Here is a 17,717-nt window from a genome sequence, read left to right on the forward strand (position 1 = left end):
CTAGAAAGGAAGCTTTTTGGAATGCGCTTTCAAACCAAACCATTGACACTAACAAGCTTTAAAATAATCATAAAATCTAAATGTTTCATACAAACATGCTGACACACATAAGGTCGAAAACAAACACAAAGCTCCCTGTGTTTCTTAAATGTGCACCTGTGCGGCTTCGTATGTGATGGTCTTGGTTTCCGTATGTACGATGGGCACTTCTTTTGTAGCTATCTCAGTTTTCTGGGCTGCAAACGTGTCTGATATAGTCACCATTTCTGTCTTTACCACAGGTGGCTGGGGAGGGAGGAGAGAGAGAAGTGAGGGGAGGGGGACAGAGGGTTAATAAATTAAACCGGAGACAGTTAGGGGAAACACAAAGAAACATGTTGGTACCTGTGCACTAGCTTTGGATATTCACTTCCACTTCAACCAGTTTATATATTGTTTGACTTTTAGAAAAAATGTAAATGTGGGCTTGGTTATTGTTAAATTAACTGCAGATTCAATTAAACTGTAATGTATTGTATTGAAAGGGAAGTGACTCAGTTGTTGCAGTGGTACACATAACAGCAGTTCATAAAATATATGCAAGTAAATGCTGCAAAATTCATGCAACAAAAATCAAGAGCTTCCAAACTCATGCAAGTCAACATCACCCAATGCACAACATGATGACTACTTTCAGCAGTGTACAAGCAACAGCTACAACGGCGGCACAACTACAGAAATATCTTTGGTGTCAACGTGCAACTCAAAGTACAACACAGCACGAAACATGCAGAAAAACATGAGCCAATCAAACAAGCCGTACACGAATGACTGGCAAACAAAACAGCAATTGATATGGAAACAGCATGCAAAAGATGACATTCAGATGAGCTGGTGGCATTTCCCAAGTGGTTGGCAATGATGATTTTCACAAAACCGTTACCATGGTGACCATGACAAGCCAATTAAATGCTAACAGAGAAAGAAGCATCACTGCCAAACACACGGAGGACACACAAAACACAAACATGCACACGAATAAACCAAAAGGTGAAATATGGCATGCAGAGCAAAAAGCAAAATATATACACCTAAAAGCATCATGCATTTCCCACTTAGGCCCCATTTACTTCACAACACTACGGAGAAGGAGGCAGTAACACAACACACCACACTATGTAGGGCAGAAGTGAACTGGGCATGTTGATAATGGTATGAAATATGATGATAGTAGATAACAGAAATTAAAATATGAATGTGAGGAAAATCAAAATAAAGACTGAAATGAAGTATGTTGGGGGATGGTAACTTGACACAAACACCAAAACACTGGTGGTGAATTCCATTATTTCTTTAAAGGGTTGTATGAGGTACTTATTAATATCAATAGTATCAATAGTCAGTATATTAGCTACAGTAGATCCTGGTCGGCATGACCCAGTTAGGGTCATCACTATATTTTTCCCGATGAGAAAACTGCAGTTATACAAGCCTCTAAATCAACCAATCAACCAATCTCCAGAGGCAAAAACAGTAATTTCACCTTGCAGAGCACAGGAGCTGCTAGCCTGCTGCTACCTCGATCTGTTAGACTGTTTGTGTTATTGTGTGAGTTGGACACTTCAAAAGGATAGTCTGGATTCATCAAAGTCCCACAATAACACAAACTTAAAGATCGAAGCAGTAGTAGACTAGCAACTCCCGTGTTTTGCAAGGTAAAATTAGATTTTGCCTATGGAACGTGGCTGGTTTGGAGAGAGTGACATTTGGCTTATGTAAAAGTGGTCTCCTGCTGGAAAAAGCTGTCTGACAGCAAAGTAAAGCAGTGAAAATATTCTAATATAATGTACACGTTAACATCTTCTGTAACATCATCATCTGTAGCTAACAGCAGCATCTTCTGTAGCTAACACACTGACTATGAATAAGAACTTCACACAACCCCACTTCAAATAATCCAAACTATCTTTTTAGGGGAGTTTTAACTGTACTTCTGACAAGTTTTCACGGGAAAAACACGAGTGTAAGGATGTACATGGGGCTTAAATATTCACGCAAGCAGGAAGGAACCCGGCACTGAGGTAAGCAGGAGGGAAAAAAGTGGGTGTTTCTACAGTTGGTGGGAGGGATCAAAGCCCAGGGAAGCTCCGCAGTTGGCCCAGTGAAGACTTTACCTCAGAGCAACAAATAACCTGTGGCCGTGGTTCTGCTTCGACCACAGAGGCCTCGCCGTTCAATTTAGGCTCTTCCTCTTCCTCTGCTGGGGCGGCCATCACCGTCACACTCTCCTCAGGCAGGGGGAGACCGTTAGGAGCTTCTTCTGGTGTCAGCATCGGATCATCTGTGCTCTCCTCTGTCTCCTTCTCGCCTTCTTTCCCCTTCCTCTCTGCCCCTGCGTCCTCTTTCCTAGACTCCTCTCCCTCTTGGCTGGTTGCTTCTACAGGTTGGCTGACTTCGGCCGCAACAGAAGGAGCATCTGGAACCGACGTGTCCTGCTCCACCGTCTTATCCTCGTCTTTCTTCTCCTGCTCCTCCTCCTCCTCCTTCTCTTCTGGTATTTGTGTGTGAGAGATGGACACGGAGACATTCGGATGGTACTCGGCTTCTTCTTCGCTTTCGCTCTCAGATGAAATACTCTCCTGCTTCACTGCTTTAGCTTCCTCAGCTACAGCTACCTCCTCTTCAACTTTCACTCCCTGCTCTCTTGTCTCCTGCTCTGCAGGGGAGCTGACTGTAACTTTGACAAGTCCGGGTTTGGGTGCTTTGGAAACCTCTTGGACGACAACGGTTTCTTCAATTTCAACTTCAGTTGTCTATACACACACGCACACACATACATACATACACCATGTACACGTAGTGCACAGACACACACGATGAGGTGCACACACATACACAACAAACGCATGGGGACAAAAAAAAAAAGCATAACATGATCATTGAACATAAATTAAAAATTAAACTATTGTAAATGAAAATAAATCAAGGCACAAGGAAAATCAGGAATAAAAAGAAGATGAAGATGTTCAACTGTGGACAAAGAGGCACAAAGATGAGAGAAAGTGACTGGAATCACGAGGAAGACAGACAAATGAATAGTCAAAGAATGGATGGCTGGAAAGAACAGAAAATTTCGAGCTGGAGGGATGAAGGAAACGGTGGATGAAAAGCGTCAGGATGGATTAATAGAAAGGAGTTAGGACCACCTTTGGAGGTTCTTTGGTATCAGAGATCGTGTTATCAGTGGCGGCTGCTTCCGTTTGGGGCTCACTCACCTGTGTAACAAGAGAAGTTATCAAGACAATCATCAATCACACACCAGCAGTGGCTTCATCGTAGTTAGCACTTAGCGATATTGTGATGCTTGTTACCACGGCATGGGGGAAAGTGTTGAATTTGTTATTCTTTTTCTCCCTCACACTGATTCTCCATCCCTCTCTGTTCTTGGAGGACTGTCTTTCATGCACAATCATTCCCACACAGTATCAAGTTTATTGCAGCAGGCAGTATTAGATATGGAATGTAAGAGATGAAAGAAAAATAGAAAATTAAAAAAAAAAAATCCATGGGAGATGGATTAAAGAGAATATCTCATCAATGACACACAGCACGTACAGCTTTACTAGAATAAAAAGACAAAAGAAGCATGGTATTGAAATCAGCAGTTTCTTTGAGATGTTGCTGACCACAGAAAATATGCCATGCCATAATGAATTCAGTTCAAAGTGCAAACTTAAAAGCTTATGTAAAAAAGCTACCAATTCAACACATTATGGCATTCCTTGGTCTCTCTTTGAAACTGATGCTTCAGTACTTGCTGCTTTCTGCGGTTATTTCTTTTCCTTAAGGAGCTGATAAAGAGCAGATTGTTACATTTGTATTCAAAGCCACACATGATCACCATCACAAAACAAACAGATGACGTCCTAACATCCATGACATTCACAGCTGTTAGTTGTTGTTAGATTAGATTTACCATGCCCATCACTCAGGATGAATGGCCCGTGATACAAAACAAGGATTACGGCCATTCATCCGGCATCCACAGCAGGCATTATAGTCAGCTCGCATTAGTGTTTGGGAACACATCTGGCAAGCATCTTTTATTAACTGAGGCATTAGAGGATGTCAGTTTACTTTCAAGGTGACAAACTTACAGAGAAGAGAACTCTAACCATCATTATTACACTGTAAATTGATTATTAACTAAAGTTTAGTTAAAAGTTATTGTTACTGTTAACAAACAGTGAGAATGATAATTTAATATTTTTATCAATCATTAGTACACCGTAACATATGTTATTATATCTGCCATATTTGATGAGTTGGGAGTGAGAATATGTGTGGTTATGTGATTAACAATGTATGATGTTTATAATATTGTGTGAATGGTTAATAAATACTGTTTAGTGCATCTATAAATATAATCTGAATGGCGATTATATAGTTGCAACTGATGTTTGAATGGTTAATAAATACTGTGTAGTGCATCTAAACATTATTTAGGTGGCCATTATAAAGACACAACTGATGTTTAAAGATGCATTCCACTGTATTATTAACCATTTACAGAGTTTTATAAACATTGTTTAGATGGGCCATTATAAAGTTGCAACTGATGTTAATAACACTTTATAATTACTTAATAAATGATTTATAAAGCCTATATAAACATGATTTAAGTATTGTCAACAGTGAAATAACAATTAACTAAAGTTTGATTAACTTTCAACTCATCATTCATGAATGGTGGTTATTATAAAGTTACCACAAACTCTCTACAGAAAGTTCATGCAGCAATGGCTACACAGGCTAACCAATACAACTGGAGATGCTAACTGGAACTGAAAGTAAACTGACTCCTAAATGTTCAGTAGTGGCAGCAGCACCTCAGTGGCAGAGAGTGTAGCAGCTGGGGAAACAAGAAGCCCGTGTGGCGCAGCAGGACTGCAGACAGCAGTGGAAGTAGACGAGCATGTGGTTATAACAGCATCTAGTGTTGGTTCAGGAATGCTGCAGGCAGCCAAAGAAAGGCCAGTGCCAGAGTGTCTACTGAAAAGTACAGAAGCTATCTCCTCTTCAAGGCTCTACGGAAACACACACAAAGACAGAATGCGGGACACAGAGGAGAGAAAAGACGGGAGCATTTGAGAGAAGACAAACAGCAAAGAAACCCCTCTAAGTGGAACACCACGTTAATACAAGATATAAAAACAAACACACAGACAGAGGAAGTATGCTTTGCATCTCCACCTCTTGTTCTGATTACAGAATAAAACCAGCAATGTAGACTGAAAAAAACGTTCTGCTGCAGGAAAATATAAATGATGTAAAATGCGATGATGTCCAGCTGAAAAGTTTTGTAGGAAGAATCCTCACAAAAGAAAAACAAACAAACAAACAGACATGTAGTCCATCAAGCGATGAGTGAGCTATCAACAACAAGTCAGGAAAACCCCACCATGGCAAAAGCATCACATAAAAACGCCCATTTAAAGAGTAAGAGAAGAGAGGATTTCTTGTTTTATATCAGGTATCAGGTCATGAAGCACTGCAAAGAAGGCGTTTCACCTGCACAACATTTGTAAGTAAAATTCTCTGCAATTCAACCTTCGTTTCTCAAGTTGCTGACACAGAAACATCCAGACAGACGTACCACTTGTTGCTGTTGAATACGTATCGTTGTAGCGGGAGAGGAGGTGAGACGTTTCTCCCACTGGTTGGGCTGAGGAGGAGAGGGAGGTGGTGCCTCCATAAAGGAGCGTTTTAGCTGGCTAATGCTAGCTTGGTGTTTCAGAACCTCTTCTTGGGTCTTATCATGGTCCTAATGAGGGAGTAAGGAGGAGGGGAGAGGAGAGCAAGGGAAGAGGGGGGGAGGGTGTGGTGGAGAGTAAATGAGATAAGTATGGATAGATGAGGGAAAATGGGCAGTAGGAAAAAGAGGTGGGATCAGAGGTGGGAAGGGTAAAAAGATTGGAACATGAGATGGATGAGGGGAGAGGATGAAGGAGGGAAAAGAGGAAAGAGAGAGGAAGGAGGAAGAAAGAAATTAAGAATTGATAGTAGAGGAATGATTAAAGGGTAAGTAAAGTCCGGAATAAAAAGAGGGTTAAAAGGTGTCAGAAAGATACAGAGAAATGTAACAGGAAAATGAATGAGGAGATGAGGAGGAGTGGGAGGAAAGAGGGAAGAAAGAGGTAAGGAGGGAGGATAAAAGAAGAGAGGGATGGGGGCAAGGGAAAAATTTGGTTCAACAGGTCACAGGAACATTAGTCTGTCAATCAGGAGGAAGACGAGATGGAAGCCATGTCTCACTGGAGCCTCATTTAAAAATACATATTAATGAATGTATTCATTGACAGGTCTGAAATATTTAATTGGGCATAATATCTATATTTTGTTGAAGTGTGAGAATTTGTGTGGTTTTTAAGCAGGCTGCAGTGAAATATGGCTTCTCCATCTCATTGAGGAGTTTTTCCTTAAACCAGGCCAGGAACAGCAGTGCAGGCTGCAGAGCATGGAGCTGATAGTGGTGATCACTTTTTCTCCTTACATCACTGTATCCCCATGTAACTGTTTTCTAATTGTCAGTTAGCGTGATTGCTTCACTTCCTCATACAACACTACTGTCCTTTTCTGTTCAAGTCCATCTTTCCATTTCAACTCTATTTATCTTTCTTCTTCCCTTTCACGTACAAATAAATACTGGAACAAATACTGTACTCAAGCTGGCAATGCATCACTATCAGTTCCATGTTGCATAAAAAAAGAGATGTTGTTGTTGTTTTAGTATGTTACCAAACCACGCATCAGTCTGCGCTGGCAGCCAAACACAAAACAGGAGGAAAGCTCCTCATGTGGGTTAGACAGGCAGTATTAGTCAGGTTAGACACAGCTGCCTGGCAATAATCAAACTCTTTAATAAATCAAGGATTGGAAACATGACGTAAGAAGGTCACAAAACAGCAGTCAACATGCACAGAGCATGCACAAAAGTCACGTTCACACACCGCTGACCCTATTCACAAAGCAGCCACTGTGAACACTCCGCTTAGGAAATTTCCTGGAGGAGAAAGTCTCTACTGTGCTGGCGTGTAGTAAGATACATATCAAATAAATATTTTGCATTTCTTAGGTTCAACACTGAAAACATCTTTGGTTCCCTTTGGGTACACTCACTTCTGTACACTCGATGCTACACATCAGGGTTTGTTAAGGGGAAAATCGGTTATGTGCAGAACTGACGTCCCTAATCTGATCAGTTCAAACAGTTGCTGTAGTTGTCATTTCCATAAATGTTAAAATTAATGGGTTAAAAGCTGCATTAATAGTTTTTGGCCAAGTAGTTGCATAACCACACAACAAACTTAAAATCAGTATTTGACATATAAAGGCCTTGTAAAGTTGATATTGCTATAATGTTATATTAGCATTCACACTAACCATATTTTTGGCGACCTGTCAAATGTTAAATCAAATTCATTATTTTTAATAAATTCAACAATATAATCACGCTATTTTCAACACCTCGTTCTAGATTACTCAGCTAAAGTATTATTGTCCAATTTCAGTCACTTCGGGCATGTGATAATGTCTCAGCTAAACTGCACTTTGTAGTAGCAGACAAATGCCATGAGATGGCGGTAGCTACATTTCAAGCGCATAGGCACCTTGCAAGTATGTGAGTTTTCCACACCTCGCAAATGTTTCACAGTAAAATCTGTTGTCAAAAAATAAAGAGTTTCTGCCCACTAAAACAATTGATTTGAAGATTTGATTTATATATATATATATATATATATATACATATATATATATATACATATATATATATATATATATATATATATATATATATATATATATATATATATATATATATACATATATATATATATATATATATATATATATATATATATATATATATATATACATATATATATATATATATATATACACACACACACACACATATATATATATATATATATAACAATATTCATAGAATTTAAAGTGCAGCTTTAAGTGAGAAGATTTATGTAGCAAGTTTCCTAGCTTGTGTTCAAAATGGCTGCTGTGCAAATTTGGACATTTACCATTGAAACCACTTGATACCAAAACAATTTTAATCATACTATGATTACAAAGGCAAAAATGGTAATAGCTGGAACTGAGTGTTGACGTAATACATAAACATCCACACACATAAACAAACGCAGGCATGCACACAGAGCCTGAGAGTGCGATAGGGCGGCAGTTTTGTACAGTACTGTACAGAGGAAGTTGTAGTTCTGATGGCGTCAGAGTACACAGAAACATGTAGTTCTTATTTTTCAGCCATCAGACGATGCCAGTACCAACCTCCAACATTAAATTACTGTGCCTCACATAAATATTCTCCCCATGCACTCTCATTGGACTCTGGAAGGCAGACATACAGCAAAAAATGAAATGGAGAAAATTAATTTAAAAATGAAAAAGTTAACAAAAATGAAATGAATGTACTTTGTTTTAACTGTACAAAATAAAGTAAAATTTGAAACAAAAATAATAACCACCTGAAGAAATAAATTATGAATAATTAAATAAAATTAAAAAAATAATAAAATAAAAAATAATTTAAAAAACAGCCATGTGGTGACACAGCCAGAATGTCTCAAACTGTGATGAAGGCTGGAAGATGGGTACAAGCACAAATTAAAAACATTCTTGTATTTCTCATCGAATGTACTGATGCTCGCACTCGTACCCATGTTAAAACATACACAATTCAAAGCATTCAAAACATCACAACACCAGCAGATGCTTACACAAACCAACAAACCCAAATGTGCTGTAAGCGAAACCCAAAAATAATGATGAACCACAGATATGAAGCAGAAACCAAACTGAAACTGTGAAACCATGAAACCACAGCAGAGCAACCAACAGTGACGATTTTGGATGAAAGTGCCCATTCAGAATCAGTTTTTTTACACTCAGGCCCAATCTGAAAACAAAGAGCATAATCAGAGACAAATTTATAACTAAATATCCCCATTTCCAATCTAAATATTAATATTTCTTTGTTTGTACAAATTCCAGATTGGGTCCGTTGTGGATGAGAAAGTCAAACTGACTCTGTATCATCATGCTTGGGCAACTTCACCCTGAAAGAGTGAACCAAACCAACAAACCAGCCAGTGTGGGCAGAGCACACAATTGACAACCCAAAATACACAATCAAATAACCAATGACAGTGTGTGAACCTGAGAGGGGGCAAGCTCACTGGCTCCAAGTGACTGTTGATGGGGTAAAATCAGGGAGAAAGTAAGGACAGGTTAGGTTTACTGCTCCACTACACCATAAACCCATTTCAATTGAATATCCAAAACTGTCTTTACACTAGTAATATAATATTTTATTACTCCTACGTTATTCTTCCAAAGCATGCTGGACAAAGACAGGCCCTACAGACCTGGGTGGGCGAGGCTTCCGCATCACCAGGGCTTAAGTCCACCTCCTTAACCTTCAGTGTCGTGGTCATGGCGATGGTAGTCATGACAAAATGAGGAAGGTAGGGGCACGGAGAAAGAAAAATGAGAAATGGATGATGGGAAAAGCTGGTTTCTTCCCCGGCAACCTTGGTATCAGGGAGTACTGGTCATGTGACCTTTGCGCCAAACCCACAGGAGCAGTAACAGTGAAATAAGTCTGAGATGGTCATTGATGGGAGACCAAGTGCTACTGACTGCTTTCCCCTACATTATAAAAAAGTTTCACAGTCTGCGTCTATTTTCTATCATATGACACACACATATTTGCCGACGAGGTTACTGTGCTGCGTTTGGAACGTTAAAAAAAAAAAAAGTCAGATTGACTGTATTTATCGTAAGTAAATGCACAAATGCTACCTTTTATTCAAAGAGTAATATTACTGAATTATTCTCTGGGTATTAAGTGCTATAGTTTCCACCAGAGGCCAGATTTTACTTAAGTAGACTACTAGTTAGTTACTCTGGCAATAAACCAAATATGCCAGTAATCTTTCCAACCAGTTGATCAGACATCTGTTCGACCTGCAGCCACAGCTTCATCCAACCAAGAAAATGCCAAAAGGCCACCATAAAATATGTCATAACAATTAGACTTGAAAAAAGGGAAGAAGGGACATGGGGTTAAGGACAGAGTCCAGAACATCAGGGTAAGTGTAACACTGTTTACTCTTAACATTCATTGGCAATTATATACAAACCAATACACTTTAAGTGCTACAAGGTTGAAGGGGGGTTACTGCATCTATCCTGGGTATCTATCTGTATTTACAGTTATAATATCGAATCAACAGTTAATCTCTCAGTGTCATCCTTTCATTGCACTACAAAGGCAAAATGCAGCAGCTGAAATCTGGTCAAAAATAAGATTTGTTTATAGTTTAAGTACTTATTTAAATGCATATTACAAATCTATATCATTATGTCACTTCATTTGATGAATCTGACATTAATGTGCTGAGTGTTTAACACAAATAGAGTGATGATGCCCTCATTTGATTCCAGTACCTGAATTTGGATATCTGACAACACTCATCTGCTGCGTGGAGTTGTATTTTTTTGTTTGTCTAGTATAACCTTCTGGAGTTTTTTCACCTGATACTTTTGCAGATGCTTGTTTAAACTTTCACTCCTCAGAATGATGGTTTTACACACATTACAAGTTGCTGTCTTGCTTTTCTATATTCGAGAATAAAATATCCATACAAAGGGATATGTTCAGTTAACCAACTCTTGCTAGTTCACTGTGTTACAGCAAGTTCATGGTTCAGGGCTCTCATAGAATAATGGGAGACACAAAGATATGGGGACTATTGGATATCTTTGCATCACAATTACTAATTAGTTAATTTTGACTATGGGCAACAAACATCATTATTACACATTTACAATTCCTAAATCATCATACTATGGAATCTGGATCAAAACATGGATCACTGACATGAGTCTGACATCTGATGAGTGAATTATGTCAGCATCAGCACCCAATACGGATTTCGGATCAGTCCCCTTTTGTGTAGATCACTACATGTTACTGTATTTTGCCAGTGTACTGCAAGTTAATCCTGCAACTTTCTGATTTCCTAACAGTCTCTGTACAGTGTTTAAATCTCTTAATATACCTATCTTTTCTCTATATTAACAATAAAGATCATTTGCTGTTATTTAATACTTTGTTTCAACTTACTTATTCTAACTCTTTAAACAATACAGTGGGGTTGGCAGGGTGCAGGGATGGTAAGAAATAAAGAAAAAGGAGGTGGTGGTGGCAGGGGTGAATGTACACACATAATTCACACATTCAAACACAGAGGAGGGTAAAAGGAGAGAAGTGGGAGAGGGTTTGTGGAATGTGTTGTGTGTATTTATGCAGCAGGGTCGCACATCTCTTGCGTCCAGGTAGCACTCGTGTGAGTGTGGTGCCTGATGCGCGGAGGTGTGTGTGTTGGGGTGAGAGGCGCCTCAGATTGATCGTTTGGTGCGTCGGTGACAAACATCGGCAAAACTGCTGACTTCCGTTGACTAGAGACTACATTCTCTAGGTAACACAGGGTCAGGCCAAGGGGTGTGGCTAAAATCAGGGCTAAGACTAGGGATTGGCTTGCTGTCAGCATGACAACCAACAGGAATATGACTAGCAGGCAGGGCAGGAACAGAGGGGAAGGATTCAGGAGGTAGCGATGAATGGATGGGGTTAGGTTGGAGTAAGAGAGCGGGGAGAGATTCAGGAGAGAGGAGGGAGGTGTAGCGGATAAGACGTAAGAGCGCAGAGAAGAAAGAGAAGGGAGGGAGGAAAAGGAAGAGACAATTTTAGGGCAGATGAGAGAAGAAATGAAGGGTAAGGGTCGTGTTGGATGCCAAAGAACAGCATGAACCAAACTAACACATTTAATAGGCAGATAGCTGGTGATAAATGCCACTAAATGAGTCCATTTTAATGCCAAAATGTTAAGAATTTGACGTAATCTGGGTGTAGTCATGTTGGAAATCATAAATTTAGGGGCTCTGACAGTGAAAATCTTTAATTTCCCTGCTGACTTGTAAGTGAGTTTGGACACAGAGGGAGTAAAAAAGCTAAGCTTCTTTGTAAATCCATAAAACAGCTTTGAGGGCAAACACCTGTTTCCATTCTTCCCCAAAAGGGAGAGAAAACACAGGATGACAGAAACACATTTAGCCACACCCCTCAGAGAGAACCAGCTCCACCAATTTCCAGCTGTCGCTTTGGTTTCAGCCTGACCACCCTCCTCAACTCCCAAAAGATCTGACTGGGAGCTTGTGATTGGGAAAGAAGTCAGGGAATTTTCAAGATCAGCTGGCTGGTGATCAGTGAAAGGAGAGGAGGCGTTTGAGGGAAGGGTCCATGGTGTGTGCGTGGCAGCCATGTCGTCGATAAGGTCGTCATCTTCGGAAATGTCTGAGAGGCCGTGGTCGAGCTCAGAGATAGAGTCGAGAGAAGGGGGGATGGAGGAGAGTGAGGATGAGGAGGAGAAGGAGAGCGGGAACATGAAGATTGACTAAAGAAGAAACACCCACACAGAGAGAGACAAGAGGAGGGAAAAGGAGGGAAAATAGGGCACAGAAAGACAGAGGAGAAAACAAAAAAGTAGAAAGAAAGAGACAGAGAAGGTGGGAAAAGAGGAGGAGAGATCCGCGCACACTCATCCATAAAGTGTCAGAGCAAGCAGTGAAGAAATAAATTCAACAGAAAACCAAAAAAACCGACGCAATGTGCGTTAAAAATATCATTTCATTTTCAATTTTTATGAAATGATGACAAAAATGTGAGCATGCAAGACGGGAGTGATAGAAGCAAACCAAAAAATAGGGGGCATGTGAAGGAAAAAAGAGAGAGGGAAAGAGACAAAACATTAGTCAGTAAAAAACACACCAAAACTAGGTTAAAAGTGAACATAGCAGGGTTGTGCAGAGTACAGTTGTGAGCAGAAACAGTGTCAACAGGGTGCCACCACTGAAGGAAGGCTAAGACAGAGGTCAGTTCCACAGTGCCAGGGTGTGAGCGAGGGTTAGGAAGAGGAAAGGGAAAAGTGAGGATGCAAGAGGCATGCATAACATATACTGATACTCTCTATATTCACTCCAATACTAAGCACAGACTAGCTCAAGACATGATCCAGACTCTGCGGACTCGTGCTAAAAGATGTCAAATAGTGTACACCTGCCTGGGTACCTATAATAAAAGCAACTCTAAAGGCTAGCTGTGCCTGCAAATGTTTTCAAATCCAGATAAAACTATTAAAATGAAGATAAACATTAAATGAAGACGTCTTGTTGGTCTGTGTACCTTTCTCACTCACATATTCACAGCTTAAAAGTGGGCAAAAATGTAGCTGCCTCATGGTCCTAGAGGAGTCAAAGTTAAGTACCTAAAATATCCTGTGAAAACAGAAATGACATTAGCGTAGAACTCTTATTGTCTACCATCTAGGGGCGATTTAGGGTCTCAGTAGTAACCAGATAAAAGCAATTGAAGCCTTCCAAAAAACCTGGTACTAGTAGCGGTACTACTATACACTGAAGTAGTCTAAAAGAGAATGAGTCCATTATTTTATCCTAAACATCTTGAGACAACTACTTGAATTTTTGTTGACAGATAAAAATTGATATCCTAAGCTACAACTAAAACCAACTGTGTTTGTCCTCCACTGAGGAGTATCCGTGGTGACCACAGCTGCTTGTGTACGCGTCCATTTGGAGTATAATACAACTCCAGTTGAATTGCTGAGAGTAAAATTTAAATACTATTTTGACTTTATTCGCAAAAAAGCAAAATTAAAAATAATATATATTTCTCCTCTTTTTTTCCTTATGCCTGGACTTAATGCTCTTCCACAGTTCTCACATTTCTACAACTTCAGATATAAAATGCAGATGGTCCTGTGAGAGTAGCCCACCAGTAGTACTGCTGCATGGTTCCTCATGTGTTTACCACATGTCATAATATTAGTACATCAAACCAGAACAAATGTTTGTTGTTACAATGTTAGAAGTAATAAAATGTTGACTTTTACACACAGTAAGGACACATGAATGCAAAATCATAGCTAAGAGATGTTGTATACACAGTAGGACAACAATAAATGTAACAGCTAGAAACAGTTTTCCATCAAAATAATATCTCTTTGATACACAAAAACAGAAAGATTCCTGTGGAACGATATGGACTGCAAAAATATAACGACAGCAAAGAAACAAAAAGACTTGATGTCTAACATTAATCTTGGATTTTTTTTCTTCTTTCAAATGCATGTATCCACAAATAAAAACATAATACACACACACCTTAGAGTCAGAGTGGAGCTCACGTCCGTTCTCAGCTGTCTCTCTGCCGGCCTCGGTTATGCTGATCACTGGTGCTATAATGAAGGAGACACACAGACAAACAAACAAAATGAGTAAAAAAAACACACAATATTCAACATCTCTACAGTTTAACACACAATAAATAAAGGTCTGATTCATCCACTGACAGTTTCTGTAGGTACTCGTTCAGTTCAAGATCACTGGTTTGTTTTTCTCCAGGGACATAAAACACTTTCTATACATGAAGGTCACAGCTGACTCTCAACTCAATCCTCTACAAGGGCAAACTAAATTGATTTGCTTCCACTATTGAATAATTTGCAATTACAGTAACTTCTACTTTAGCCTTCCACTTGGTGCCTTAATCTATTATTTAGATACAGTAGACAGAGGGTGCTTCCTCATAGTATTTATCTTGTTTAGTCCTCTTGTAATCTTTTTATTCTTGTTTTTTATCCTTCCATTATTGTTTCGATTCCTTTATCTTGTTTTCTGTTACTGCTGGTCTCAGGAATTTTCCACCATCACAGTACTGGCCCTGTTCAAGCACCCGATTTTAGATGCTTGAACTGGAAAAAAAAAATTGAATTGTTCTTCCACCAAAATTCAACTAGTTCTGAAACTGAAAAGCTGGTTCCCAGCTGGAACAAAAAAACAAGCAGGTTTTCCTTGGAAACCAAAGTGGGTGTATCATTTTCTTCATGTTGTTGTGCATTGTGCAACACCCTCTGTTGATGATGATGATTATAATGATTCCACTCAAAAACTGGTGGAAATGAGGACTGGTTCACTACATAGCACCAGAGTTCCATGGATCTTGGCCAGTTCAATGACACATAGAGTGTTCTATGTCTTATGACAGGACATAAATGTAGCTATTATTGTCAGTTCAACATTTCACACACTGTCACACTTTGTTCTAATAGTAAAGTAGAAAAAAATTGGTAGTATAAAGATTTAATTTGAGGAATACACAGCAATAACTTGACAAGGGTGTTGGCTTGCAGTGGAACAAAGTGTCCAGCAGGGGACAATGTGAGATAGTGGAATAACCTGACACAAGTGACACACAAGTGCACAGCTGCATGAAGTGGGATCTGTAAGCCACATCCGGAAAAACCACAGAAAAAAAAAGTATTCACCCTTTTCCAAAGACAATAAAATATGTATCTGTTGTGGAAATAGCTCTTTGGTTATGTAGAGATTGAGAAGATATTAGTACATGTTGAATTATTAAAAGTGATCACTCAGTTGTTCCTCATTTTTGTGTTGCCTGAAATGAAAAAATATGAGGCTTTAGTGATCTGTACTTGAGTTTTATATCAAGTTTGAGTGACACAAGCGTGACTATATATATACTATATCATCAGCATGCTGTGTTTCTTTCATCGTGAGGGCTGTTTTTTTTCTTTTAGATACACATAACATGTGTACACATCTTTCCATCTCTTTCTTTCTCCTCCTCTGTCTCTCACCGTGTGACAGGAAACATATGCTGCAGCTATTTCCTGTATCTGGTCAGACACTAGCATTTGACATCCAAACACACAAAGAAACACAGACACAAGCCTCCATCTGTGACCCCGCTTCCATCTGCCCATCATTCCTTCCACTCCTCTTTTTTTATCTGTTTATCGTTTCATTACAGTAAATATTGTTTAGAGAGAAGCTGGAACGCTATCTCTCTGCGTCTTCTGGTCAGTTGAGTGTGTGTATTTGTGTGTGTTTACCTCCATCCAGACTGCGGCTGATACGTTTGGATGAGGTGCGTTCAAAGCTGGGTGCGGGTCGGTCTATGAGGGAGCTGGCCAGGCGGGTCTGGGCCTGAGTTCGCCCACTGTAACGGAACTTAGAGCCCAGAGTCAGGAATCGGGCCTTGGTGGGAGGTTCTGGTGCATTTAACCTACAGACAAGAAACAGAGAGATGGAGGAGAGGGGGGAACAAGGGAGTATAGGGGAGAGGAGCATGAATCTGAAAACTTATTCAGGGGGATTTACTTTGTAATAAAATCGAACAGTCACAACTATATGTGCATGTGCAAGGGGGGCAAAAACGTTTCCAGGCAACTCTTTCCTCAACAGGATATTAAAGCTTACTCTCTCTTATTCTCTTACAGACAGAGACTTACAAACATGCAGACACGATCGCAGCAATGATGGGCACCTGGCTCATCTTTGTGTGTGTGTACATTAGTGTGTATTCACTGCCCCGGGCATCAGACTGGTTAAACAACAAGATACACTCTCTCAACTTATTGTCTGGACAGTGATCCAGCTTTTTGTTGAGCCTGATAAAGCACACATTTCTTTATTGAACATTACCTAACCAGCTGTTTCCATTACCCCTAACTCCAGACTGGATAATCTCTGAAATCTGTGAGCATACATAGAACACGTTTGTGTGTAGTGTGTATTCTTCTACCTGAAGAAACTGTGATTTTCCACACAGACTTTCCACAGCTTTTTGGCTGATCGATGATTCTGGAGTTTGAATCCCACCGTGCTCTCAAACTGCTCCGTCTGTCAGAGAGACACAGAGGCAATAAAAATTATGACTCTTTAGCCAACACAGAAGAAAAGATCTCAAACAGTATGAGAAACTCTGTTATGTTAAAATTGATGGTTTAGATTATTTGAAGCGGGGCTGTATGAGGTACTTATCACTACCCAGTGTATTACTTTCAGTAGACACTGGTCAGCACACCCCCATTTTGGAGAGGTAAGGAGCACCCGCACAGAAGCTAAGCAATGAACTGCCATGGACAGGGTCAGCAACAAAATGGATTTTAGCTGATTATAAAATGGTTCACCTAGGGTGCCCTGGTAGCTCAGTTGGTAGAGCATGCCTCCTTGTAATGAAGCTTCTGCAGCAGATGTGTGTTTGATTCCAGACTGCGGCCCATTTGCTGCATGTTGTCCCCCAACACACTCTCCCCCTTTCCTGTCCTAACTTCATCTGTCCTATCAGGTGAAGGCATAAAAGGCTCCACAAATTAAGAGAATAAAAGAGTACATTTAAATATTGCTCTCTTAAAAACAACCACACTCCACTGACAAAATCAGACATTTTACCTTGCAGAGCACAAGAGTTGCTGGTCTATCACTCTTGATCTGTTAGTCTGATTGCTGGTTGCTTTGGGGAGAGTGGTTTCCTGTCAGAAAAGGGCGTCTGACAGCAAAGTAAGGGGTGAAAATATTCTAAATATAGTGTACACTTAATCAAATATTGATTTTTTTTTTGTTAAGTGGTTAAAATATATTATGTTGCTGTTCCTGTCCATAGCATTATGTCACTTAGCATCTCCAAACTGAGGTTGTGTTGACTGACATCTATTGCAATTAATAAACTATCAATTAGTACCTCATATAACCCAACC

The 17,717-nt window shown here is 39.7% G+C and overlaps 1 protein-coding gene across 11 annotated transcripts in view; it reads right to left on the reverse strand.

Annotated features, from left to right (window-relative positions):
* Positions 1–17,717, reverse strand: part of epb41l2 (erythrocyte membrane protein band 4.1-like 2) — a 60,593-nt gene that overhangs the window by 3,339 nt on the left and 39,537 nt on the right. For 2 of the 11 annotated variants that reach the window (XM_084737684.1, XM_084737681.1), the window contains exons 12-21: positions 16,763–16,860; positions 16,071–16,243; positions 14,320–14,393; positions 9,441–9,491; positions 9,232–9,264; positions 5,636–5,803; positions 4,869–5,066; positions 3,186–3,254; positions 2,154–2,792; positions 157–285 (exon numbers count right to left, since the gene is read on the reverse strand). In XM_084737684.1, the coding sequence (XP_084593810.1) occupies positions 157–285; positions 2,154–2,792; positions 3,186–3,254; positions 4,869–5,066; positions 5,636–5,803; positions 9,232–9,264; positions 9,441–9,491; positions 14,320–14,393; positions 16,071–16,243; positions 16,763–16,860 (1,632 nt within the window). Of the gene's footprint in view, positions 1–156; positions 286–2,153; positions 2,793–3,185; positions 3,255–4,868; positions 5,067–5,635; positions 5,804–8,343; positions 8,404–9,231; positions 9,265–9,440; positions 9,492–14,319; positions 14,394–16,070; positions 16,244–16,762; positions 16,861–17,717 lie in introns of all 11 variants that reach the window. The other 9 variants (XM_084737692.1, XM_084737682.1, XM_084737690.1 and 6 more) reach the window with 9 other exon arrangements.

The sequence above is a fragment of the Lutjanus erythropterus genome, chromosome 15 (assembly GCF_056507025.1).
Source record: "Lutjanus erythropterus isolate fLutEry1 chromosome 15, fLutEry1.hap2, whole genome shotgun sequence".
NCBI classification, from domain to species: domain Eukaryota; kingdom Metazoa; phylum Chordata; class Actinopteri; order Lutjaniformes; family Lutjanidae; genus Lutjanus; species Lutjanus erythropterus.